Source organism: Anomaloglossus baeobatrachus, chromosome 5 (assembly GCF_048569485.1).
Source record: "Anomaloglossus baeobatrachus isolate aAnoBae1 chromosome 5, aAnoBae1.hap1, whole genome shotgun sequence".
Taxonomy (NCBI): Eukaryota; Metazoa; Chordata; class Amphibia; order Anura; family Aromobatidae; genus Anomaloglossus; species Anomaloglossus baeobatrachus.
Genome location: NC_134357.1, coordinates 349,627,818 through 349,655,246, shown reverse-complemented (window position 1 = coordinate 349,655,246; position 27,429 = coordinate 349,627,818). Strand labels below are relative to the sequence as shown.

Here is a 27,429-nt window from a genome sequence, read left to right as displayed (position 1 = left end):
TCAGTGCTGCTGGGGGTCTGCTGGCAAATAAGCACACGTGTCTGTCCACTGACAATGTGGACATGGCTCTCAGAGGACTTTTCTTCCCCTGGGTCAGCCAGGGGACGGGAAAGGCACGCGTATTTTTGAGAGTGCTTCATGCAAAGCATCTTTTTCTTTTTCAAAAGGGGGCTCAACCGATGACAGTCAAGTGGGGTGTGTGTGGCCCAGTTAGTGGAAACGAGGGAGACTGTGGTTGGAGTCCCCTCGCTGTGTTTCTAAAAGAACCAAGATGAACAAGTCATGGCTCTCAGAGGACTTTTCTTCCCCTGGGTCAGCCAGGGGACGGGAAAGGCACGCGTATTTTTGAGAGTGCTTCATGCAAAGCATCTTTTTCTTTTTCAAAAGGGGGCTCAACCGATGCCAGTCAAGTGGGGTGTGTGTGGCCCAGTTAGTGGAAACGAGGGAGACTGTGGTTGGAGTCCCCTCGCTGTGTTTCTAAAAGAAACAAGATGAACAAGTTATGGCTCTTAGAGGACTTTTCTTCCCCTGGGTCAGCCAGGGGACGGGAAAGGCACGCGTATTTTTGAGAGTGCTTCATGCAAAGCATCTATTTCTTTTTCAAAAGGGGGCTCAACCGATGCCAGTCAAGTGGGGTGTGTGTGGCCCAGTTAGTGGAAATGAGGGAGACTGTGGTTGGAGTCCCCTCGCTGTGTTTCTAAAAGAACCAAGATGAACAAGTCATGGCTCTCAGAGGACTTTTCTTCCCCTGGGTCAGCCAGGGGACGGGAAAGGCACGCGTATTTTTGAGAGTGCTTCATGCAAAGCATCTTTTTCTTTTTAAAAAGGGGGCTCAACCGATGCCAGTCAAGTGGGATGTGTGTGGCCCAGTTAGTGGAAACGAGGGAGACTGTGGTTGGAGTCCCCTCGCTGTGTTTCTAAAAGAACTAAGATGAACAAGTCATGGCTCTCAAAGGACTTTTCTTCCCCTGGGTCAGCCAGGGGACGGGAAAGGCACGCATATTTTTGAGAGTGCTTCATGCAAAGCATCTTTTTCTTTTTCAAAAGGGGGCTCAACCGATGCCAGTCAAGTGGGGGGTGTGTGGCCCAATTTTTGGAAACAAGGGAGACTGTGGTTGGAGTCCCCTTACTGTGTTTTACATGCTTTTAGAAGGGCATGACATGGCTTAGAGGTTGACTTTCAGCATCTGGAAACTGCTGGCTACCAAAATGTTGCCTTTCCAACCTTTTTAACCGAGGATTTTCGAGACCTTATGCCCATCGCAGTGCCCCAAGAGCCGATGCCCAGGCACCACTCCTTCTCCAACAAAGGCGTGCACGCGCTACACCAGCATGTCGCACTAAACATCACTGATTCCTTGAGAAACTCTGTGTGACAGGGTGCATTTCACCACAGATAATTGGCCCAGTAAGCATGGACAGGGGTGTTACATGACTGGGCAATGGGTTACTGTGGGGAGAGATGGAGAAGGGTCTGCTGTACAAGTCTTGCCGTCCCCACGAGTTGTTTCAATACTTCTTCTGTATGTAGAAGTTAATACACTGCTTCTGCCTCTTCAACCTCGTGTGGGTCCTCCACCTTGGCGCAAACCCTGTGTGGTCAGGCCACCCTTCCTTGTAACTGCGCACAAGGAATACCACACACCTCCTTACTATGCTGGCAGCAGAGCTCAATGCCATCAGGCGGTCAAAGGTTTACTTTGAAATGTATGGGAAATGTGAGTCACACCGCTGAGAAGTTGTGGACGGTTAGCTCTGGAGACCGAGTTTCATCAATGGTTGTCTCCACTCAACCAGCAGCCAGGGAAGGCCGGGTGCGACAATGATGCAAACATGGGTGCGGCCCTTCGCTGTGACAATGTGACACACGTGCCTTGTGTGGTTCACGTGTTGAACCTGGTTGTCCAGCAATTTTTAAAGCACTATCCTGGCCCACATGGCCTTCTGCAGAGAGCACGGTGTAACGCCTTCCTTGATCCACACACTCAGATGGGCTGTAAATGATAGGCTAGAGGGAAGCCACTCACCAAGCAGGACCTCTAGAACCTTGAAACCCTTTAACCCCTATACAGGGATTAGGAATTACACAGGGCCCAAGGTGATTAATACCTGTGGAAGGCTGCAGTTCCAGAGAATAGTAGTCAGGCAGGGTCAAAACATTAATTGAGGAACAGGAACAGAATGGGACGGCCAGGACTTAATCAGAAAACAAGCAGAGGTGAAATGCGGATCGGCCAACAAGGTACATAAACAACAAGCAGGAAAAGTAGTCAGGTAACAAGCACACAAAATCATAAAACTGAACTGGGGGTAAAATTAACCACAGGTTCATAGCTATGTTTGGCAGTGGTCTGCAGACAGGATGGGCATAAAAAAGGGTGTGGTGTCTTCCCATTGGTTGTAGCTGAATGATGGTATTTCATCTGTGAGATACCCACCAGCTACATTCAGCCAGAGATTCTGCATCTGTCAAGGTAATGCAGCCCAGTGGGTGAGCATAACCTGCGTCCACCTGCGCCGCTGGCATCGACTCCTCTCCCATCATCAGCATTATGCATGAAAGGAACACGTTGTCACCTGGCGACCGGAGTACAAATTGACGGAGCGTACTCCGTTGGTGACTTAACAGCCGTGTGCGGCAATGATGCAAACCTGGCTGCGGGCCATCGTCAGGGCAATGTGACACACGTGCCTTGTATGGCTCACGTGTTGAACCTAATTCTCCAGCAATTTTTAAAACACCATCCCGGCCTACATGGCCTTGTGCAGCGGGTACGCTCGCTATGTGCTCACTTCCATCGTGCGCACACAGCAGCTCAACAACTTTCGTCGCTACAGAAGTCTTTAGGTCTGGTGGTTAAACGCCTGAAATGCGATGTGCCGACACGCAGGAATTTGAATCTGCACATGTTGCAGCGTTTGTGGCAGCACCGCCGAACCCTGCTGCAATACGTTATGACATATAGCCTGGGATAACTTGATCCAGAGGTGGTGCAGATCACGCTGCTGGAGTGGTGTCAGATCAAGGAGCTATGCACCCTGCTACACAGTTTACAAATGTCGACGAAGATGTTTAGCACTGGCAATGTCATTCTCAGCGTGACAATTCTGGTCATCTACATGGTGGAGCACACTGTAATTATTATTCGGAGTCAGGTGTTGGGACAAGAGGAAGGGGAGGAAGTACAGGAGGAGTCATATGCGGAAGTGATAACAAGATCTACGAGGTCCAGATGGTTAGCGGCACCTAGACGGCAGTCATGGTGAGGGAGAGGGATTAACAAGGGCGCATAGTATCAGCAAAAAGTGTTGAGGAAGGTGCAGGAGCCCATGAAGAAATGGAGGACGAACTGGCGATGGGCATGGAAGACTCAGCAGATGAGTGAGAGCTTGCTCACATTTCGGTTGTGCGAGGTTGTGGGGAGAGGGCAGAGGAAGGAGGCACGATTCTCACCTCTCTGCCACCAACACACCAAGGACTTGGTCCTCCTGGATGCACAAGACACATGAGCGCCTTCTTGCTGCACTACCTACAACATGACCCTCGGATTGTACGAATTCAAAGTAATCCTGAATACTGGGTTGCCACACTGTTAGATCCCCGGTACAAGACAAAATTTGGCGAAATAATTCCTGCCATAGAAATGGACGCACGTATACAGGAGTATCTGCAGAATGTGGTACGCAATCTTAGATCTGCTTTTCCACTAAACACCAGTGCTGCACAGAGTGAATCTCAACGCTTTGTCATGGATAGGAGGAAATGGTCTTTTACTTGTCCACATCTGAGGGACCGAGGGCTGGCTGCTGTGCTGAGATGGCGTTGAGTACGGTGTCCCTGCAGAGTTGCACTTTTGGTCATATACCAAAATGAGTTGAAAAAGGACAGATGCTGGTGGAAAGGGGAACAGGTGTGTTGGAAAGGGGAAAAAAGTTTTGGTCCGTGGATTTGGTGGTTAAGCAACAGTAACATTTGCTGAAGAAACACCATCTGTTACAGTGGGACTGGCAGATTTGGATAAGGTGGTATATACTATGTTACCGCTATATAACGAAAATTAATAAGAAAAGAAAGAGAAAGGTATATATCCCCATCAGCAGTCAGTGTCCACCGTGCTCCCAGTTGGAAAAGGAGAGGTTGGCAACTGGAAGGTTTGGTGGAGGATACAGAGCTGTGTGGCTATGAAACTAATAGTAGCCTGAACCGAGTTAGACGCCATTCGGATCTGGAGACTGGGAGCCCTGTTAGCGTCACAGGGTCCACATGCCCACCCAGCCCAGGAACTCCCTGTTAACAACACAGGGGCCATTGAGTACGCTGACCGTGTGCGTAGGGGCCACACCTGTGGACAGCAGGTGCATCAGCAGCAGCAGGCCTGTTAATGCCACTGGGCTGCACAAGCAGGACTGGTCGGACAGGAGCTGGTCTTAACTGTTCTGCGTTACCAACTGTGGTGGTGGCCTGCATCGACACCCTATCCCTGCCTACCTCTAGCCTAAAGCCGCAATGGGTTCAACACATGGAGGTGTGCTCTTTCGGAGCATAATAGAAGACTGCGCACCTCCTTGTTGGCTCCAGCCCCTTTTATAACCTGGGTCCGCCCCAAACCAGGGTGAACCACAATGCACCTCCTGGAGACAAAAGTAGAGTGACACATCATGAGTGGCATAACTAGCGTCCTATTTGGAACCGCAACTTCAATGATGACCTCATGGCTGCCATGACCCAAACACCTCACCAGTCATCGTCTGACCATCAATAATGCGGTGACAAGTCATAGGGGCGGGCCTCTGCAAGCCATTTGGGAGTGGCCTGGCCACATCGTCAGGACACCTGATGCCCTGTGGTCTATATGGGACCCCCACATCAGGGGCAGGGCCAAAGAGTTCATTACCGGACCTAGTCTCTGATGCAGTAAGTGCCTGAGCATGCTCAGTAGCATGAAATACAGTGTCTGAAAAAATACTATCAGCTTTATGGTGTCTAGGCACAACACAGGACCTAGACCCGGCACGGAGTGCAAGTACCTGTGCAAAGAGGCTTTTCGCACTAAGTGTGGGAGCATGCGCTGTATCCCGAAATGAAGACTTAGCCTCAGCAATGGCACAGTCAGGCTGAGCATACTCACTAGGCAAAACACTGTAGTTAGGCTGCAGCTGGGGTAAATCGGCACACGCATGCGCACTAGCTGCCTCTCCACACTTAGACGTGGAGGAGAAATTGCTCTTCGGGTGTGAACTTGGAGATGCTGTCTATGAACAGAAGGAAAAGCTAAAGGAAGCCTCACTTTCTATCCCTCCGAATTATCAAATGCAGCAATGAATTCCCTGAGTTTGCTATAACATTAGCATAGCAAAATGTGCATGAGGGTGTCATGTAGAGGTGCTAGAAATAGCTTGGCACCAGTGGGGCACTAATGGAATACAACAGCCAGTTCTATGATGCCACTAAATGGCAGTATTTTTTGCTATCATTATAGCTTATTAAAAACAGAGCAGGAGGGTGTCATGCACAGGTGCTAGAAATAGCTTGGCACCAGTGGGGCACTAATGGAATACAACAGCCAGTTCTATGATGCCACTAAATGGCAGTATTTTTTGCTATCATTATAGCTTATTAAAAACAGACCAGGAGGGTGTCATGCACAGGTGCTAGAAATAGCTTGGCACCAGTGGGGCACTAATGGAATACAACAGCCAGTTCTATGATGCCACTAAATGGCAGTATTTTTTGCTATCATTATAGCTTATTAAAAACAGAGCAGGAGGGTGTCATGCACAGGTGCTGCACATAGATTTGCACTAGTGTGACTAGACAAAAGTCCAATAGCCACGTTTAGGATGCCACTAGGTTCACTGACTGTTTGCTAGTATAATGGCTTAGTAACAATGAGTTTGAGTGTGCAATGCAGGCAGAGGTGCTGCAAATATCTGTGCACTAGTGGGACTATACAGAAGTCCAATAGCCACATTTAGGATGACACTAAGTTCACTCAGTGTTTGCTAGTATAATGGCTTAGTAACAATGAGTTTGAGTGTGCAATGCAGGCAGAGGTGCTGCAAATATCTGTGCACTAGTGGGACTATACAGAAGTCCAATAGCCACGTTTAGGATGACACTAAGTTCACTCAGTGTTTGCTAGTATAATGGCTTTGTAACAATGAGTTTGAGTGTGCAATGCAGGCAGAGGTGATGCAAATATCTTTGCACTAGTGGGACTATACAGAAGTCCAATAGTCACGTTTAGGATGCCACTAAGTTCACTCAGTGTTTGCTAGTATAATGGCTTAGTAACAATGAGTTTGAGTGTGCAATGCAGGCAGAGGTGCTGCAAATATCTTTGCACTAGTGGGACTATACAGAAGTCCAATAGCCACGTTTAGGATGACACTAAGTTCACTCAGTGTTTGCTAGTATAATGGCTTAGTAACAATGAGTTTGAGTGTGCAATGCAGGCAGAGGTGCTGCAAATATCTTTGCACTAGTGGGACTATACAGAAGTCCAATAGCCATGTTTAGGATGACACTAAGTTCACTCAGTGTTTGCTAGTATAATGGCTTAGTAACAATGAGTTTGAGTGTTCAATGCAGGCAGAGGTGCTGCAAATATCTTTGCACTAGTGGGACTATACAGAAGTCCAATAGCCACGTTTAGGATGACACTAAGTTCACTCAGTGTTTGCTAGTATAATGGCTTAGTAACAATGAGTTTGAGTGTGCAATGCAGGCAGAGGTGCTGCAAATATCTTTGCACTAGTGGGACTATACAGAAGTCCAATAGTCACGTTTAGGATGCCACTAGGTACACTGACTGTTTGCTAGTATAATGGCTTAGTTAAAAAGAGTTTGAGTGTGCAATGCAGGCAGACGTGCTGCAAATATCTTTCCACTAGTGTGACTACACAAAAGTACAATAGCCACGTTTAGGATGCCACTAGGTACACTGACTGTTTGCTAGTATAATGGCTTAGTTAAAAAGAGTTTGAGTGTGCAATGCAGGCAGACGTGCTGCAAATATCTTTCCACTAGTGTGACTACACAAAAGTACAATAGCCACGTTTAGGATGCCACTAGGTACACTGACTGTTTGCTAGTATAATGGCTTAGTTAAAAAGAGTTTGAGTGTGCAATGCAGGCAGACGTGCTGCAAATATCTTTCCACTAGTGTGACTACACAAAAGTACAATAGCCACGTTTAGGATGCCACTAGGTACACTGACTGTTTGCTAGTATAATGGCTTAGTTAAAAAGAGTTTGAGTGTGCAATGCAGGCAGACGTGCTGCAAATATCTTTCCACTAGTGTGACTACACAAAAGTACAATAGCCACGTTTAGGATGCCACTAGGTACACTGACTGTTTGCTAGTATAATGGCTTAGTTATAATGAGTTGGAGTGTGCAGAGGACAGGAGGGTACAGTGCCAGGATTGTGGGGCTCTGGGTAGAGGATTGGAAGCCTGCCTTTCTATTCCCTCCTAATGGGGAAATGCAGCGACGAAATCCCTGACCTTGGCTACACAGACGCTGTCTCTGTTTTCAGGACCTGTCACCTATGGCTCTGACCCTGCCGGTACGAGCCCTTAAAAGGACTGATAGAAAGTGCTCTCCCTAAGCTGTCTAGCGCTGTGTATGGAGCGCATACAGCAGTATCGGCGATAGGACAAAGGACGGAGCTGCGCCAGTGATGTCTGACACCAAGGACGCAGAAGAGATAATGGCGTCCGGACGGGCAGATACTCGTTTTTATAATGCAGGGACATGTGACATGGACATCCTATCACACATGCCGTTGCTTCTCTGGCTAAAAGTCCACTTAGCTGTGTGTGTGTCTGGGATTGGCTGACATGCTGGCCCGCCCCACAAGACGCGCGCGCTTAGGGAAGGAAGACAAGGAAAAAAAAAAAAATGGCGATCACCATTATACAAACAGCAGTGATCTGAAGGCGCTGTTCCCGCACACTATACACTGAAATGTCATAATAGTGTGAGTCACAGAATGACTTACACTATTACAGCGGAAAGCCAGCTAGGAATTAGCTGTTTTTTTGCTGCTAGAACCATTCTCGAACGTTTCTAGAACTATCGAGCTTTTGCAAAAAGCTCGAGTTCTAGTTCGATCTAGAACAGGCCCCAAAATCACTCGAGCCTAGAACTGGAGAACCTCGAACCGCGAACCGCGCTCAACTCTATTTAGGAGTTTCACCTCCTTTACATGTGCCTCCCTGGTTTTAAAGGGCCCAAAAGTAATTGGACAATTGACTCAAAGGCTGTTTCATGGGCCGGTATGGGCAATTTTGTTGTTATTTCATTCTCAATTAAGCACATAAAAGGCCTGGAGTTGATTTGAGACGTGGTTCTTGAAGTTTGAATTTTGAAGTTTTTGCTGAGAAGTAAACATGTAGGCAAAGGAGCTCTCCATGCTGGTGAAACAACCCATCCTTCATGTGTGAAAACAGAGAAAAAACATCCAAAAAATAAATTGCTATCTAGGCGTGGCTAAATCTACAGTTTGGTACATCCTGAGAAAGAAAGCAAGCACTAGTGACCACAACAATGAAAAAAAGACCTGGACACCGACGGAAGGCAACAGTGGTGGCTGATCGCAGAATAAGGCTGGGGCCACACGGGGCACTACTGCGATGCTCGCATGAGACTCGGCTCACGCTGGCAGTACAGCAGGAGCCGAGTGTCATACGAGTGTGCTTGCATCTGAGGTCCGATCATGTGAGCAGACCTCAGCTGCGGGGGGCGGGCCGGCTCTCAGGAGGGGAGGGAGGGATTTCTCTCCCTCTCTCCTCCGTAGTCGGCTATTGTCATTCTCGCACTGCACTGGCTGCAGCGCGATTTTTCTCTTGCCCAATTCACTTGAATGGGTGTGAGAGAGAGTCTCAGCTTAAAATCGCAGCATGCTGCGATTGTTTTCTCGGTCCGATTCGGGCTAAGAAAATAATCAATCATGTGTGCTGACACACAGGCTAGAATTGGTCCGATGGGAATGCGATGTTTTATCGCACTCCACTCGCACCGATTTTCTCGCCATGTGGCTTAGGCCTAACTACTATGGTGAAGATAAACTCGTTCACAACATCCAACCAAGTGAACTACACTCTCCAGGATGTAGTCATGTCAATATCCAAATCTACCATAAAGAGAAGACTGCATGAAAGAAAATACAGAGGGTTCACTGCACTGTGCAAATCACTCATAAGCCTTAAGAATAAAAAGGCTAGATTGGACTTTGCTATAAAAAAAAAAATCTTAAAAAAACAGCACAGTTCTGGAAGAACATTGTTTGGACAGATAAAACCAAGATCAACCTCTACCAGAATTATGGAAAGAAAAAAGTATGGCGAATGCATGGTACAGCTCATGATGATTTGATCCAAATCATACCACATAATCTGTATCACACGTTGGAGGCAGTGTGATGGCCGGACATGCATGGCTGTGAGTGACACTGGGTCCCTAGTGTTCATTGATGATATGACACAGGACAGAAGCAGCCAGATGAATTCTGGGGTTTTCAGAAACATGCTGTGTGCTCAAATGCAGCCAAATGTAGCCAAACTGATTGGTCGGTGTTTCATAATACAGATGGACAATTACCCAAAACATAAAGCCAAAGCAACCCAGGAGTTTATTAAAGCAAAGAAGTGGAATATTCTTCAATGGTTGAGTCAGTCACCTGATCCCAACCCAATAGACCGTGCATTTCACTTGTTAGAGGCTAAACTCTAGACAGGAAGGGTCAAAACAAACAGCAACTGAAAACCGCTGCAGTAAAGGCCAGGAGAGCAGTAAAAGAGGAAACACAGCGTCTGGTGATGTCCGTGAGTTCAACACTTCAGGCAGTCATTGCCAATAAAGGGTTTTCAACCTAGTATTAGAAATTAACATTTTATTTCCAAATATTTAATTGGTCCAATTACTTTTGAGCCCCTGAAATGAAGGGATTGAATTTAAAAATGCTTTTGTTCCTCACACTTTTATGCAATCATTTTTATTCAACCCAAAGTCTGAACTTCAGCTGCATCAGAATTGTTTTGTTCAAAATCCATTGTGGTAATGTACAGAAGAAAAATGATGTCTCTGTCCAAATAAATATGGACCTTAAGAGTACTTTACATGCTGCGACATCGCTAGCGATCTCATTAGCGATGTGAAATTCTAGATAGCAAGTGCAATCTTTCGAGATCGCACATAGGTCATTTTACGCATGTGCGATCTCGAAAGATCGAACTTGGGATCTAGAATTTCACATCGCTAACGAGATCGCTAGCGATGTCGCATCATGTAAAGTACCCTTAAGTGTATTAGCCCTAATGTAGACACAATCTTTCCCTAACCTGCTAGCAAGCCCAGGTCAGTCTCTCCTGCTCAGCATTAATTACACACATCGAAAGAGAACTGTGCAGCCACATAGTTATCTCTGCGAAACGCAAGAGCATACATAAGAGCTGTGCTCCTATAGGGTACTTTACACACTGCGACATCGCTAGCGATCTCATTAGCGATGTGAAATTCTAGATCCCAAGTTCGAGCGCACATGCGTAAAACGACCTATGCGCAACCTCAAAAGATCGCACTTGCGATCTAGAATTTCACATCGCTAACGAGATCGCTAGCGATGTCGCAGTGTGTAAAGTACCCTTATGATTTAACAGGTTCACCACCCGGCGATTTTCTGTTTTTGTTTCTTCCTCCCTTTCTTCCAAGAACCATAACTTTTTTATTTTTTTGTCAAGATAGCCATATGAGAGCTTCTTTCTTGCTGGACAAGTTGTACTATTGAATGACACAATTCATTCTGTTACATATTGTCATGGAAAATGGGAAAACAAATTACAGATCTAGAAAAGTTGCAATGCAAGTATGTTGTGTGAGGCTGGATACATCTAGTCGAAATGTGGCCAGATGTTTGCAAATGTCATCCCAGGGTCATCATCGGAAAATCCTCAAAATGTGAGGTGAACTTGAACATTGATTATCTAAATTTACAGAACTGCACGTTTAACATGAATCATTTGTCTAGTGAATAAATAATCTTTAGTAAAAAAATACTTACAGATATCTCTATCAGTTTATTGAACACAGTCTCACGTGGCTCCAGGAATTCATACAGAAAATACTGGTAGAAACAAACCCAAAATATTGAGACTTATAACGTTCATCTTCAAAATGGTAATGTTTTACATCTTATTCAGTAAATATCTATATTTAGCCTTATAGTAAGAAGAAATAAAATTATTTTATCCCAATAGTTGATTTTACATTCATTGTCTTATGATAAACTAAAGCTTTTCACTTATGTATTTCAGTTAGGCTTTTGTAACACATATCCGAACTTGCTCATTCTACTTCTGCATCTGTCACTAAGCACCGTTATTACAGATGATACAAGGTGGCTCTGAAGCAATTCTGGTTAGTATTTTTGGACTTGTGGTCCTGTCTAGGGAGGGAACTTGTGAGTTAAATCCTCAACAGTCTCTTTAGCTCCCTACTGAGAGCTTTGGGAGAAGCTAAACTCTATATAATCCCATAGAAGTTTCCACTTGCCAGTTATAAGTGATACTCGATCTGGTTTTCCCCTGGTGCATTGCTCTGACTTAGGGTACTGTTCCACTTGCAATTTTCATGTGCGATCCGATAAAACATCGGATTGCACTCGCACCAGTGTTAATCAATAAGGCAGTGTCATCCTGCTATTTTTTCCTCAACTCTGATCATGCTGAGGATCAAATCGCAGCATGCTGCGTATGGCTGCATAGCTCGCACCAGGCTTGCTATGGGTGCGAAAAAAATGTCACACGGCATTACATTTGCATGTCATACGCATGTCATACGAATGTCATATGGATGTGACACAGATCCTTGGTGAGAAAAATCTACACACTCGCACAGCACTCGCACATCAGTCGCATGGCATTTGCATGTGATGCGGATGCTAGGTGAGAAAAAAACACAGACCATATGCATGAGACTTGTCCACCTTTTCGGGATGAGTATCGGGGTGATTATTTCATCGCAAGTGGAACAGTACCCTTAAGGGTGCTTTGCATGCTACAACATCGCTACCAATATATCGTCGGGGTAACGTCGTTAGTGATGCACATCTGGCGCCGTTAGCGACATCACAGCGTCTGAAACCTAGAAGCGACTATCAACGATCGCAAAAACGTCAAAATCCGTTGATCGTTGACATGTCGCTCCTTTTCATAATATCGTTGCTGCTGCAGGTAAGATGTTGTTCGTTGTTCCTGCGGCCCCACACATCGCTACGTGTGACACTGCAGGAACAACGAACATCTCCTACCTGCGTCCATCAGAAAAGAAGGAAGGAAGGAGGTGGGCGGGATCTTCCGCCCGCTCATCTCCGCCCCTCTGCTTCTATTGGACGTCTGCCGTGTGATGTCGCTGTGATGCCGCACGAACCGCCCCCTTAGAAAGGAGGCGATTTGTCGACCAGAGCAACGTTGCAGGGAAGGTAAGTCCGTGTGACGGGTGTAAGCGATGTTGTGCTCTACAGGCAGTGATTTGCCCGTATCGCACAACCGACGGGGGTGGGTACGCTCGTTAGCGATATCGATACCGATATCGCAGCGTGTAAAGTACCCTTTAGACTGTTACTTCAATCTTTCACCTTTGCTTGTGTTTACATACCCTACTGCCTTATAATATTGTTCCTGCTCTTGACTTCTTGGTCAACATTCTGACTATACTCTGCCAGTCCAAAGGCTAACAGGCACTCTGTGGACACATCACAGGAGGCCATGTGTAAGTCCAGATCATTGTACAGGGTTTAAAGGGTAAACGACATGGATACCCTGTGACCTGGTAAACAGTAGCTTGGGCAAACCCTGTTCTTGAAGCCCTTTTAAGAGCTAACAGATTTTAATATACAGTGCCTTGTTACAGCTTTTCTAGTATAAATGATGACAACTGTAGAGAAGCTATTCCTACTTAAAAATACACATTGTGCCCAATTACATAGATGAGCAAAAGAGTAACAATTAGTTATGAGCGAGCATGCTTGTCACTACTCGGTACTCGCACGAGTATCGCTGTACTCGGGCTGCTCGGCGGGGACCGAGTAATCTCGCGATACTCGTGCTGTACTCGTGGTCTTCATTTCTGCATGTTGGCGCTCTTTTGAGAGCCAGCCCTCATGCAGGGATTGGCTGGCAGACCACTGCAATGCCACAGCCCTGTTAGTTGTGGAATTGCAGTGATTGGCCGGCCTGCACAGCGTGACCGAGCCTTTATATCGGCCGGCGCGCTGTGCTCTGCTCACAGCTATCCAGACAGTGAGTGCAGGGAGAGTGTCGCTGATTCAGGGAAAGCTTTGCGGCCCTTTATAGCTTTTTCAGTTGCAGGGCTGCAAACAGTGTGACCAAAAGTCCTTCTCAGGACTATTCTAGTTGTATACAGGCAGGCAGGGTATAGCCAGGTCGGAGTACAGTAGCAGAGTCCTTCTCAGGACTACTGTTGCTATATACAGGCAGGGTATAGCCAGGTCTGAATACAGGCTAGTGACCAAAAGAGTCCTTGTCAGGACTATTGTACCAGTATACAGGCAGGCAGGCAGGCAGGGTAGTGGTGACCGTATACCAGCCTTCATCATATCTGGGGCTGGTGTACACAGTGTAAAACAGTCCAGATAGTGTCTGACTTGTCTGTAATTGTCGCTCCCCAAAAAAACCTGTTAGGTTATTATTGCGTCCGTGCTTGGTTTTTAAAACCGCACGTGTGTGCCTGTTGGTGGCAGCGTACAGGTGCACTTGTGTGCAATTTCCACACACTTTGATATAACGCACAAGTAGTGAATATACACGTCAGCAGTGCACTGCATTGCAAAATGCGCAAGGGCATTGGCAAGGAACAAGGAAGTGGACGTGATGGTGGTGCAGGCAGAGGCCGAGGTCGTGGGCAAGCTCTAATTTCGCCACAACAAAGGGCCACATCTAGTCGCTCGCACGTCCTGTCCCAAATTCTTGGGGACCGCAGCAGTACACCGCTCTTGAACCAAGACCAGTGTCAACAGGTTGTTAGTTGGATAGCAGATAATGCTTCCAGTCAGATTGGCACCACCACAAACACTCTGTCTTCCACACGGTCAAGTGTCAGTAGCCGTGATACTGCACCGCACATTTCTGAACCTGATCCTCCTTCCTACCACCAGGCTGAGTACACGTCCTCCTCGGACATTAATGATCCCACACTTGGACACTCGGAAGAGCTGTTCACGTTTCCATTCACACATTCTGGCCTCTCGCCAGCTCATATTGAAGTGGGTCATGAGGAGATCGTCTGTACAGATGGCCAAATATTTGAGCAGCCACGTTCTCACGAAGTTGGCAACGTGTCTCAACAAGTGGTGGACGATGATGAGACACAATTGTCAGCAAGTCAGGAGGAGGAGCAGGGTGCGGAAGAGGAAGACGACGTGGTGGATGATCCAGTAACTGACCCAACCTGGCAGGAGGATATGCAGAGCGAGGACAGCAGTGCACAGGGGGAGGGAGGCGTAGCATCACAACAGGCAGTAAGAAGCAGGGTGGTGGCCCCAGGCAGAAGTCAGGCAACCGTTCCCCGGAACAACACGACGACACAAGGTGCCTGTACAAATGTTAGGTCTTCCCGAGTCTGGCAGTTTTTTAAGTTGGATCCAGATGATTCAAAAAAGGCCATTTGCAACACCTGCCGTGCCAGCATCAGCAGGGGTACCAAAACTAGCAGCCTGACCACCACCAGCATGATCAGGCACATGTCAGCCAAGCACCCGACTTTGTGGGAAGTACAACAGAGTCGAGGAGCAGTGCTTGCTGATGTCACTGCTACGTCTTCGCTGGTTGTGCATGCGAGCCAATCCTCTGTCCATGCTGCCTGCGAACAAGCCTCCTCCACTCCTGCACCTGCAGTTGCCTACGCAGAAAGAACACCATCATCAAGCACGTCCTTGTCCCAGCGCAGCGTTCAGTTATCCATTCAGCAAACCTTTGAACGCAGGCGCAAATACACTGCCAACACCCCACATGCCACAGTTCTAAATGCTAACATTTCGCGACTGCTTGCGCTGGAAATGTTGCCTTTTAGGCTGGTGGAGACTGAAGCATTCCGTGACCTGATGGCGGCAGCTGTCCCACGTTACTCGGTCCCCAGCCGCCACTATTTCTCCCGGTGTGCCGTCCCCGCGTTGCATAACCACGTGTCACAAAACATCACACGTGCCCTGAACAACGCTGTTTCACCCAAGGTCCACCTAACCACAGACACGTGGACAAGTGCTTGTGGGCAAGGCCGCTACATCTCGTTGACGGCACACTGGGTTAATATTGTGGAAGCTGGGACCCAGTCTGAGCGAGGGACGGAACACGTCCTTCCCACACCAAGGTTTGCAGGCCCTACCTCAGTCAGTGTTTCACCCACACTCTACAGCTCCGGAATGTCATGCTCTTCAGCCTCCTCCTCCTCCTGCGCATCCTCATCCACTGTGCCCTCCACACCAGTCACAAGCTGGAAGCACTGCAGCACTGCCTCGGCGAAGCGGCAACAGGCTGTGCTGAAGCTAATCTGCATAGGTGACAAACCCCACAATGCAGAAGAGCTGTGGACAGCTCTGAAACAGCAGGCAGATCACTGGCTCACACCTCTGAACCTAAAGCCAGGAAAGGTCTTGTGTGACAATGGCCGGAACCTGGTGGCGGCTTTGAGGCGAGGCCAGCTGACACATGTTCCATGCGTGGCCCATGTGCTCAACCTCGTGGTTCAGCGGTTTATAAAGTCATACCCAGAGCTGTCTGATCTACTGGTAAAAGTTCGCCGCCTGTCTGCACATTTTCGAAAGTCACCTACTGCTTCAGCCGGCCTTGCCGGCTTTCAGCGCCGTTTGCATCTTCCGGCTCACAGACTGGTGTGTGATGTCCCCACGCGTTGGAATTCAACTCTGCACATGTTGGTCAGGATATGTGAGCAGAAGAGGGCAGTTGTTGAGTACCTGCATCACCTAAGCCGTCGGGAAATGGGTCAAACTCCACACATAACACCTGAGGAGTGGAGATGGATGTCAGACCTATGTACCATCCTCCAAAACTTTGAGGACTCCACCAAGATGGTGAGTGGTGATGACGCCATTATTAGCGTCACCATACCGCTACTCTGCCTTCTAAAACGGTCTCTGCTGAAAAACAAACATGATGCATTGCAGGCGGAGCGCGATGAGTTGCAGCAAGAAACAGTAGTGGGTGTGGGTGATAACACACAGCCCAGCCTCGTCTCATCACAACGTGCAGTGGAGGACTATGACGAGGATGAGGATGAAGACATGGAGCAACTCTCCGGCCAAATTGAGGATATGACATGCACACCAGTCATATCCTCGGTTCAGCGTGGCTGGCCAGAGGACAGGGTAGATGAGGAGGAGGAGGAGGAGGACAGCATGTTCAGTCATCTTGTTGGTCAGGCTACTGAAGTCCTGGCTGTTAAGAGTCTGGCGCACATGGCTGACTTTATGGTAAGCTGCCTGTCTCGTGACCCTCGCGTTAAGAACATCTTGGCCGACAATCATTACTGGTTGGTAACACTGTTAGACCCACGCTACAAGGAGAACTTTTTGTCTCTTATTCCCGTGGAGGAGAGGTCAACCAAAATGCAGCAGTTTCGGAAGGCCATACTCACGGAAGTAGGCAAAGCATTCCCCTCACAAAACGCTAGCGGCATAGGTCATGAATCAGTGGACAACCGAGGCGTACAGCCGAGAGAGGCACAAGTCCAATCCGCCAGAGGTAGGGGAACAGTCTTTAAGATGTGGGACAGTTTTCTCAGCCCCTCACGTACCACAGCCCCTGAGGTGCGGGGTAGTGCCACAAGAAATCCTAAGTTTGCCCAGATGCTGAAGGAGTACCTTGCAGATCGAACAACAGTACTCCGACATTCCTCTGTGCCTTATAATTATTGGGTATCCAAGCTGGACACGTGGCATGAATTGGCTCTCTACGCCTTGGAAGTCCTGGCCTGCCCTGCTGCTAGCGTTTTGTCAGAGCGTGTTTTTAGTGCCGCAGGTGGAATCATTACAGATAAACGCACCCGCCTGTCAACTGAAAATGCTGACAGGCTGACTCTGATCAAGATGAACAAGGGTTGGATTGGGCCAGACTTCACCACACCACCAGCAAATGAGAGCGGAATTTAAAGTTTGCCATGTACCTCCACTCACCCATGGGTACACACTTCTGGACTTTGGATAATCGCTGGACTCCACCTCCTTCTCCTCATGCGCCACCATGATGATGACCGTTACAAATTGCAATACTTAGGCCTTTCTTTCAGGTATACCCCCAGTGGTAAATTTTTTCGCCCATTCTTTGCAGAATGGACATTACAACGACAGGAGACCCGCTCCTTTGCAATGGGAACAATGTTTTGAGGCCCTCATGCACGTCTCTACCCAGGGACAACGTGGAGCCTCCCAATTTTTGGCTGCCCTGCCTAAGGGCTATACTATAATACACCCACTTCCTTAAAATGGACACTTAATGTTTTGAGGCCCTCATGCACGTCTCTACCCAGGGACAACGTGGAGCCTCCCAATTTTTGGCTGCCCTGCCTAAGGGCTATACTATAATACACCCACTTCCTTAAAATGGACACTTAATGTTTTGAGGCCCTCATGCACGTCTCTACCCAGGGACAACGTGGAGCCTCCCAATTTTTGGCTGCCCTGCCTAAGGGCTATACTATAATACACCCACTTCCTTAAAATGGACACTTAATGTTTTGAGGCCCTCATGCACGTCTCTACCCAGGGACAATGTGGAGCCTCCCAATTTTTGGCTGCCCTGGCAAAGGGCTATACTGAAATAGACCCACTTCCTTACAATGGGCACTTCAGGTTTAAAGGCCCTCATGCACGTCTCTACCCAGGGACAACGTGGAGCCTCCCAATTTTTGGCTGCCCTGGCAAAGGGCTATACTGAAATAGACCCACTTCCTTACAATGGGCACTTCAGGTTTAAAGGCCCTCATGCACGTCTCTACCCAGGGACAACGTGGAGCCTCCCAATTTTTGGCTGCCCTGCCTAAGGGCTATACTATAATACACCCACTTCCTTAAAATGGACACTTAATGTTTTGAGGCCCTCATGCACGTCTCTACCCAGGGACAATGTGGACCCTCCCAATTTTTGGCTGCCCTGGCAAAGGGCTATACTGAAATAGACCCACTTCCTTACAATGGGCACTTCAGGTTTAAAGGCCCTCATGCACGTCTCTACCCAGGGACAACGTGGAGCCTCCCAATTTTTGGCTGCCCTGCCTAAGGGCTATACTACAATACACCCACTTCCTTAAAATGGACACTTAATGTTTTGAGGCCCTCATGCACGTCTCTACCCAGGGACAACGTGGAGCCTCCCAATTTTTGGCTGCCCTGCCTAAGGGCTATACTATAATACACCCACTTCCTTAAAATGGACACTTAATGTTTTGAGGCCCTCATGCACGTCTCTACCCAGGGACAACGTGGAGCCTCCCAATTTTTGGCTGCCCTGCCTAAGGGCTATACTATAATACACCCACTTCCTTAAAATGGACACTTAATGTTTTGAGGCCCTCATGCACGTCTCTACCCAGGGACAACGTGGAGCCTCCCAATTTTTGGCTGCCCTGCCTAAGGGCTATACTATAATACACCCACTTCCTTAAAATGGACACTTAATGTTTTGAGGCCCTCATGCACGTCTCTACCCAGGGACAATGTGGAGCCTCCCAATTTTTGGCTGCCCTGGCAAAGGGCTATACTGAAATAGACCCACTTCCTTACAATGGGCACTTCAGGTTTAAAGGCCCTCATGCACGTCTCTACCCAGGGACAACGTGGAGCCTCCCAATTTTTGGCTGCCCTGGCAAAGGGCTATACTGAAATAGACCCACTTCCTTACAATGGGCACTTCAGGTTTAAAGGCCCTCATGCACGTCTCTACCCAGGGACAACGTGGAGCCTCCCAATTTTTGGCTGCCCTGCCTAAGGGCTATACTATAATACACCCACTTCCTTAAAATGGACACTTAATGTTTTGAGGCCCTCATGCACGTCTCTACCCAGGGACAATGTGGAGCCTCCCAATTTTTGGCTGCCCTGGCAAAGGGCTATACTGAAATAGACCCACTTCCTTACAATGGGCACTTCAGGTTTAAAGGCCCTCATGCACGTCTCTACCCAGGGACAACGTGGAGCCTCCCAATTTTTGGCTGCCCTGCCTAAGGGCTATACTATAATACACCCACTTCCTTAAAATGGACACTTAATGTTTTGAGGCCCTCATGCACGTCTCTACCCAGGGACAATGTGGAGCCTCCCAATTTTTGGCTGCCCTGGCAAAGGGCTATACTGAAATAGACCCACTTCCTTACAATGGGCACTTCAGGTTTAAAGGCCCTCATGCACGTCTCTACCCAGGGACAACGTGGAGCCTCCCAATTTTTGGCTGCCCTGGCAAAGGGCTATACTGAAATAGACCCACTTCCTTACAATGGGCACTTCAGGTTTAAAGGCCCTCATGCACGTCTCTACCCAGGGACAACGTGGAGCCTCCCAATTTTTGGCTGCCCTGCCTAAGGGCTATACTATAATACACCCACTTCCTTAAAATGGACACTTAATGTTTTGAGGCCCTCATGCACGTCTCTACCCAGGGACAATGTGGAGCCTCCCAATTTTTGGCTGCCCTGGCAAAGGGCTATACTGAAATAGACCCACTTCCTTACAATGGGCACTTCAGGTTTAAAGGCCCTCATGCACGTCTCTACCCAGGGACAACGTGGAGCCTCCCAATTTTTGGCTGCCCTGCCTAAGGGCTATACTACAATACACCCACTTCCTTAAAATGGACACTTAATGTTTTGAGGCCCTCATGCACGTCTCTACCCAGGGACAACGTGGAGCCTCCCAATTTTTGGCTGCCCTGCCTAAGGGCTAGACTATAATACACCCACTTCCTTAAAATGGACACTTAATGTTTTGAGGCCCTCATGCACGTCTCTACCCAGGGACAACGTGGAGCCTCCCAATTTTTGGCTGCCCTGCCTAAGGGCTATACTATAATACACCCACTTCCTTAAAATGGACACTTAATGTTTTGAGGCCCTCATGCACGTCTCTACCCAGGGACAACGTGGAGCCTCCCAATTTTTGGCTGCCCTGCCTAAGGGCTATACTATAATACACCCACTTCCTTAAAATGGACACTTAATGTTTTGAGGCCCTCATGCACGTCTCTACCCAGGGACAATGTGGAGCCTCCCAATTTTTGGCTGCCCTGGCAAAGGGCTATACTGAAATAGACCCACTTCCTTACAATGGGCACTTCAGGTTTAAAGGCCCTCATGCACGTCTCTACCCAGGGACAACGTGGAGCCTCCCAATTTTTGGCTGCCCTGGCAAAGGGCTATACTGAAATAGACCCACTTCCTTACAATGGGCACTTCAGGTTTAAAGGCCCTCATGCACGTCTCTACCCAGGGACAACGTGGAGCCTCCCAATTTTTGGCTGCCCTGCCTAAGGGCTATACTATAATACACCCACTTCCTTAAAATGGACACTTAATGTTTTGAGGCCCTCATGCACGTCTCTACCCAGGGACAATGTGGAGCCTCCCAATTTTTGGCTGCCCTGGCAAAGGGCTATACTGAAATAGACCCACTTCCTTACAATGGGCACTTCAGGTTTAAAGGCCCTCATGCACGTCTCTACCCAGGGACAACGTGGAGCCTCCCAATTTTTGGCTGCCCTGCCTAAGGGCTATACTATAATACACCCACTTCCTTAAAATGGACACTTAATGTTTTGAGGCCCTCATGCACGTCTCTACCCAGGGACAACGTGGAGCCTCCCAATTTTTGGCTGCCCTGCCTAAGGGCTATACTACAATAGACCCACTTCCTTCCAATGGGCACTTCAGGTTTACAGGCCCTCATGCACGTCTGTATGCAGGGGCATTGGTGAACCTCACAATTTTGGACTGCCCTGGCAAAGGAAAATACTACAAAGACTCACTTCCTCAAAATGGGCACATTAGACTCAAGAGGCCTTCATGTACGTCTCTTCTCAGGGACATCGGAGTGCCACACAATGTTTTCACGTAAAATCTTTCATGTATTAATCTCAAAAAGTAACATACACCAGCTCTATCTCACTATTGGGTATGTGCCCTTAACATTTCCGCCATGAAAAATCATTTTGGGGTCATTTTGGAAGGTTTTCTGGTGAGTCCGTAAAAATGGCGTAAAACGCGGACAAAATTGTTCACAGCTGTGACTTTTCAGTGATAAATGCTTCAAGGGGTCTTCCCCATGCTGTTGCCATGTCATTTGAGCACTCTTCTGAGACTTTTGTGACATTTTTAGGGTTTCTCCATGCTGCCGGGGGGTCATTTCACAAAAATACTCGGGTCTCCCATAGGATAACATTGGGCTCGTTGCTCGGCCCGAGTACACGAGTATCTTGGGATGCTCGGCCCGAGCTTCGAGCACCCGAGCTTTTTAGTACTCGCTCATCACTAGTAACAATGTTTTTAATGTTTCTCATACCTAGAAATATCAGTCTATTAGTGTATGAAAATACAATAAAAACACTGTTCTACTTATTAAGACCTCTAACTCACCTGATTATAGTATGGACAGTTAGTTGATTTCTGGGTTATTGTGTGTTTTTTCTCATCCCCAACCTTCACATGAACCACTGGATCAATATTAACTCCAACAAGTTTCTGCGCTTGTATGATTGTGACTGCAATCTAGAAAAATATGTCATTTACTCCACAAAATATTATAATGTTGCTCGTTAGTTGTGATACTGAACTCGATGTTAATGACATTTTGAGAAAATCTGTATTTAAAAATTTGTGAAAAAACTGTTACATTTGTTTGTTAAGATTCCAATGTCTTTCTTTACTTGTAGTTATGTTCTAAATTACCAGCTAAATAGCAGCCAAAATGAATGTATTAATGCTTTTTTTCACATTATAGTGACCTTTTTGTTATATAGGCCCTACTGGGTTCCCTAATGAATGCCACAGAATACACATCTTATTATAACAGTTTCTCGCTATTAATACCAACAAAATAAGAGAAAAGAATAACAAGGAATATCCATGGAAGGTTGGCGGCCGTGTTATAATTAACATACCTGAAAGTTTCTTGGTTTTGGATTTGCCGTTAATTCTCTCACCGGCACAGCACACCGACTATAAAAGATCATCAGAGTTAAACACGATTATCAATGTTATTGTGTATTAAAATCGCCGTGTTTTGCCAATACCAATCACTCCAACAGCAGGGAGGTAAATATAAAGTCAGATTTTGACTTTTCACAGAATACAAATGGATTCATGGCCAAGAGACTTTATTTTATTATGTATTTTGTACTGGAATTAAAATATCCAGTCTAAGAAAAAGATATCCAGCTCGGTTCTCGGGAAGTAGTAGATAAAATTGTATTCTTTATTCACGGATGTTAACACTTTAGAGACATACAGCAAAAAGTTACATGTGAAACTCAGAACAACGCGTTTCGACGTGTTGTCTTAATCATGATCTCATGATGAGATGAGATCATGATTAAGACGACACGTCGAAACATTTGTTTTAATATCCATGAATATAGAATACAATTTTACCTACTACTCCCCAAAGACCATGCTGGAGTATCTTTTTCTTGGACTTGATGTAATAGGCTACCTCAGCCTTTCCGTGCACCGTACCCTGGAATTGGAATTCTTTCTTTTTTTAATTAAAATAAGTTCCAGAGACCTTTAATTAAAATGTTAAATTTCTGCATAAAGTAATACCTCAAAACAGGTGTAAAATTGACCCCAGAAATTTCTATTTCCATCTCATCGTAGGAATCGTCATCATCATCATCCTCCGAGCCTTTGACTAGTTTCTTTCCTATGCGTACGGCATCAATATCCTTCTTGCGAGCCTCTTCTTCAGCATCCTCTCTAGAAGAAACAGGAATTGTGTTTAGTCCTATACCCAAAGTTACCCAAGTAGACGTTAATTAGCATTAGCATTTCTTTAATTTAGTGTCAACAAAATATGTGTAAATTGGGTATGAACTATTTTCCTTTTTAGTTAATAAACATGGTTAGATCTAACCATTTTACTTATTAAAGAGAACTTTCAACACTTACAGCTTGTTATACTGGCCACATCAAGGAATAGTGCTGCAGAGCTGATAAAACATATTTTTTTTTCTCATCTCTGTGGTGGTTTTTCTAATATCCCCTTCAACTAATAGGACATTAGTAGAGATTCTTCTCTGAGAGCAGTTACTTTTTCCTCTATGATTTTTACGAATCATAAGCAGGAGGTCTCATACAGACGGAAAAAAACATGCCCTCAGAGTTGGTCAGAACTGGGTTTCTCTGAGACTCACCTCTCCACTTGTAATCACAATAGGTATAGTGAGATAAGGGAGCTGTGTGTCATTACATGTCTCAAACAGATAAAGCCAACTCTGACCTTTTTTTTTTTTTAATCCTTTGTATTTTGCTTACCATTGGTCAACATCATACAGGAGAAAAGTACACTCCCCCAAAGGTGAATCTCTACTAATGATCCCTTGGTTGGAAGAGAAATTAAAATCTAAACTTTAGTATCTCTGCAATGGAGGTGAGAAATTAAAAAACATAAAAATTAGATCTTCAGCCACTACTCCATGATGTGACCAATTAACATTCAGAAACTAGTGAAAGGTCCTCTTTAAGTGTATATAATATAGTCCATATAATCAGTAGATTGCTGTCTCACCAGATATATTTGATATTAACTTTACTGATCTCTAGGAGATAATTCATAACTAAGCTATATTTGTTACTTTATTATTCTTTGCAGACTTTGTTTGTGTTTGGTGTGTGAAACCAATGTCTACCCACATATTTTGGTGTATTCATAAGAATAGGCTGCCCCTGCTTATTTCACTTCTCCTTAGAGTGATTGGAGGGGTGGTGTGTACAAAGAAGTGCATTTCTTATATCATTATCACCGTACACAGTGCTATTCACTATGTCAGTGCATTTTCTCTTTGCAATCCAATTGTATAAAGAAGGTCTAACTTAGACTATAATGCCACTTATTATTTTTGTGGAATATCTTAATAAATAACATTTTGAGTAAAAAGAGTTTATTATAAGAGCTCGTTCACATGAGCGCATAACACGGCTGAGTGCTATCCGATGTTTTGTCTGTTAGCACTCGGCCTAATTTTATACCTGTGGTAGACCTGACTTGATAATATGGGGTAGAGCTGACTTGCAATTTTTTCTCATAACGATTTGCAGAATAATAAATCATCTCTGCAGTACTAATTCATCATTTTAACAAAATGACACTTTTTGCCATCAGCTTTTGAGAAGATAATTTAAAGGTGACAACCAATATTGCTGTACTAACAGTTGGAACTTTTCCAACAATGGCCTCCAATATTAAATGATTCTCATAGTTTCATCTAAGCAATAAGATAATGGGTAACTAAACGTGTATTTTAATTCATGCATTTCTTTCATTGCTGCCAATAACATATCGTAAATATCCAATTAAATTAAATCTTTAACCAGCACTGTAATATTAAAACTGAAACCCAAACAGCCCTATTTTGACCCATGCACTTTCATTTTGTTTCTGTCCATATTACACAATAAAATAGGGGTCATATGTACCTTAAACAGAATGACATTACAATATTTGGTCATTAGTATTCTTTGAATAACTTGCTTTTTTTCTACTCCAAAGAATACCACAAGTAGAATTACAGATTTCTTTTACATATCCCGAACTGTACATTGGCTTGTATTAGGACTTTTTCAGTGACATGGAAATAAATTTTGTGAACTTATTTTAACCATTCAAGTGGACATGCAGACATGGTAAATCCATGTATAATCAAGAAAAAGTGGTGGAATGTGGTCATTGTCAATTTTCGTAGTCAATCCATGAGCTTGATCCCCACCAAACCAGACATAACTAATTAAGAAGTACATTTTAGAATTCAGGTTTGCTACAGTTTCAGTTTTAATTTCCCAGAGAAGCATTGCATGGCTCATAAGCCTCCTAACACAGGCATGCTAGGCATGTCACTCTCCACAAGGAGAAATGTTACCCCTTAGACCAGAAATAAGCTGTAAGGCCCCTTTCACACGTCAGTGATTCTGGTACGTTTGTGCTTTTTTTAAAACGTACCAGAATCACTGACATACGCAGACCCATTATAATGAATGGGTCTGCTCACACGTCAGTGATTTTTCACTGCACGTGTCTCTGTGCGGCGTACCCGCGTGTGCGTGATTGCCGAACGGAGACATATCCATTTTTTTCTGGCATCACTGATGTTCCACGGACCACGCGGTGGTGTGGTCCGTGAAACACGTGCCAGAAAAAAACGTGCTTTTAAAATAAAAATCATTTTTACTCACCCGGCGTCCAGCGATGTCCTCTGCAGCCCGTTCTCCCTGCTGCTTCTGAGCCGGCTCATTATTGTCGCGCATATTCATTATGCGCGACACAGCCGACCCAGAAGCAGCTGCTGCGGGGGTCACCGCCGGCCGGATGCTGCACCGTGGGAGCGCGCACAGGTGAGTTGTTTTCTAAGTGCAATCACGGGCCACGGAGAACGGAGCCCGGATTGCACTTAGACAACCCACGTGTGCCGTGAATCACGGCACACGCAGGGACATGTGCGTGTTTTACACGCCAGTGAAAACGTCACTGTTTTTCACTGACGTGTGAAACGGGCCTAATAGAGTATTCTCAAGGTTGGAAGTTATCCTAAGTCCAGTGAACCCAACCACTGGGACCCCACCAATCCAGAGAATGGAGAGGTGGTCAATCATGTGCACTACCACTCCATTCATTCTAAAATGGACCACAAGAGATAGCTGAGCACTGCGCTCAGCAAGCATTCGGCATGCAAGGGAGAATGAATAGAACAGCAGTGCACACAATTGACTTCTGCTCCATTCACATGTGGCTCTTCAGAATCCCAGTTACTGGGATCAGTGATGGTCCCAGTCCTTCAGTTATCACCTGTCACAAGCTCCAGCTTCACCTGGAGGTAACCAGTTGACAGAATGGAGTACCACCGCTCCACCATACTGTTTATGGCCATTCTTGGTTACTCCAGCTCAGTGCCCCTAGTGATCAACTGTTATTACTGTAGTGAATAGCAGTATTATATGGATAGATCATACTATTGAAGCATACTTTGTTTATGAGCTTATCACTATACTTAGGGTGGCACGGTGGCTCAGTGGTTAGAACTGTAGCCATGCAGCGCCAGTGTCCTAGGTTCAAATCCTACCAAGGACACCATCTGCAAGGAGTTTGTCCCCGTGTTTGTGTGGGTTTCCTCCCACACTCCAAAGACATACTGATAGGAAATTTAGATTGTGAGCCCTAATAGGGACAGTGATGCCAATATATGTAAAGATCTGTGGAATCAATACCGCTATATAAATGAATAAATATTATTATTATAGTATAAAAAAATTTTGTTTAAAAGAACTGAGAGTCCTCAGTGGTTGATACCTTGAGGACTCTCAGTTCTTTTAAACAAATTTTTTTTTTATCTCTACTGGCTAACACGGTACAAAGATATATTTTACTTGTATTATAGTATACTTACTCTTCATCTTGAAAGCCAACGTTTCGAATAACCAATGTTGAGCTGTTAAAATATAATGAATATTATTATGTAACACTAGTGAACATCATGCAGCATGTATTAAATAACACAATTAAAACTACTACATGCCTTGAAATTAAAGGACCAGCAGCCAATATCCTATTGTTTTATAACTTGATATCACAAGTATCTGTCTGTATGTCTTATAGTAATCCACAGTGAGATATTGTTATTATAGTATACTAGAAGGTGTCCGGATTCTACGCATCGGGTATTCTAGAATTTACGTATTGTGTAGTTCATGTATGATTTTTATTATATATATATAGATGTTGTTGTCTGTAGTTACCAAGTGTTTGTGTAGGGCGCTGTACATGTTCTGGGTGTTGTCTGGGTGTGGCGGGGGGTGAGAGCGGTGTTGTATGTGTGTTGCGTGTGTTGCATTGTTTGTGGAGCGCTGTGTGTCTGTAGCGTTGTGTGTGTGTGTGTTGCGCGGTTTGTGTGGGTGTGGTGTGTTTTGCGGGGAGGTATGTTTTGTGCAATGTGTGTGTTGTGCGGTATGTGCGTATATTTATGTATGCCGCGGTGTTTGTGTGTTGGGTGTTGTGTGTGTGCGGCGTTGTCTGTGTGTGTGGGTGTCTGTGTATGGCGGTGTTTGTGGTTCCCAGTGTGTGTGTGGTGTGTTGTGTGTGTGTGTGTTGGGGGGAGGTGTGCACCTCCCATCGTGCTCCATCCCCCATGCTGCGCACCCCC

At 45.9% G+C, this 27,429-nt stretch overlaps 1 protein-coding gene across 1 annotated transcript in view; it reads right to left on the bottom strand.

Annotated features, from left to right (window-relative positions):
- The window catches only part of LOC142311455 (fer-1-like protein 4), a 239,263-nt gene that overhangs the window by 159,644 nt on the left and 52,190 nt on the right, over positions 1–27,429 (bottom strand). The window contains exons 6-10 of the mRNA XM_075349905.1: positions 26,677–26,718; positions 22,844–22,996; positions 22,183–22,240; positions 21,659–21,790; positions 11,067–11,129 (exon numbers count right to left, since the gene is read on the bottom strand). Coding sequence (XP_075206020.1) covers positions 11,067–11,129; positions 21,659–21,790; positions 22,183–22,240; positions 22,844–22,996; positions 26,677–26,718 — 448 coding nt within the window. The remainder of the gene's footprint in view (positions 1–11,066; positions 11,130–21,658; positions 21,791–22,182; positions 22,241–22,843; positions 22,997–26,676; positions 26,719–27,429) is intronic.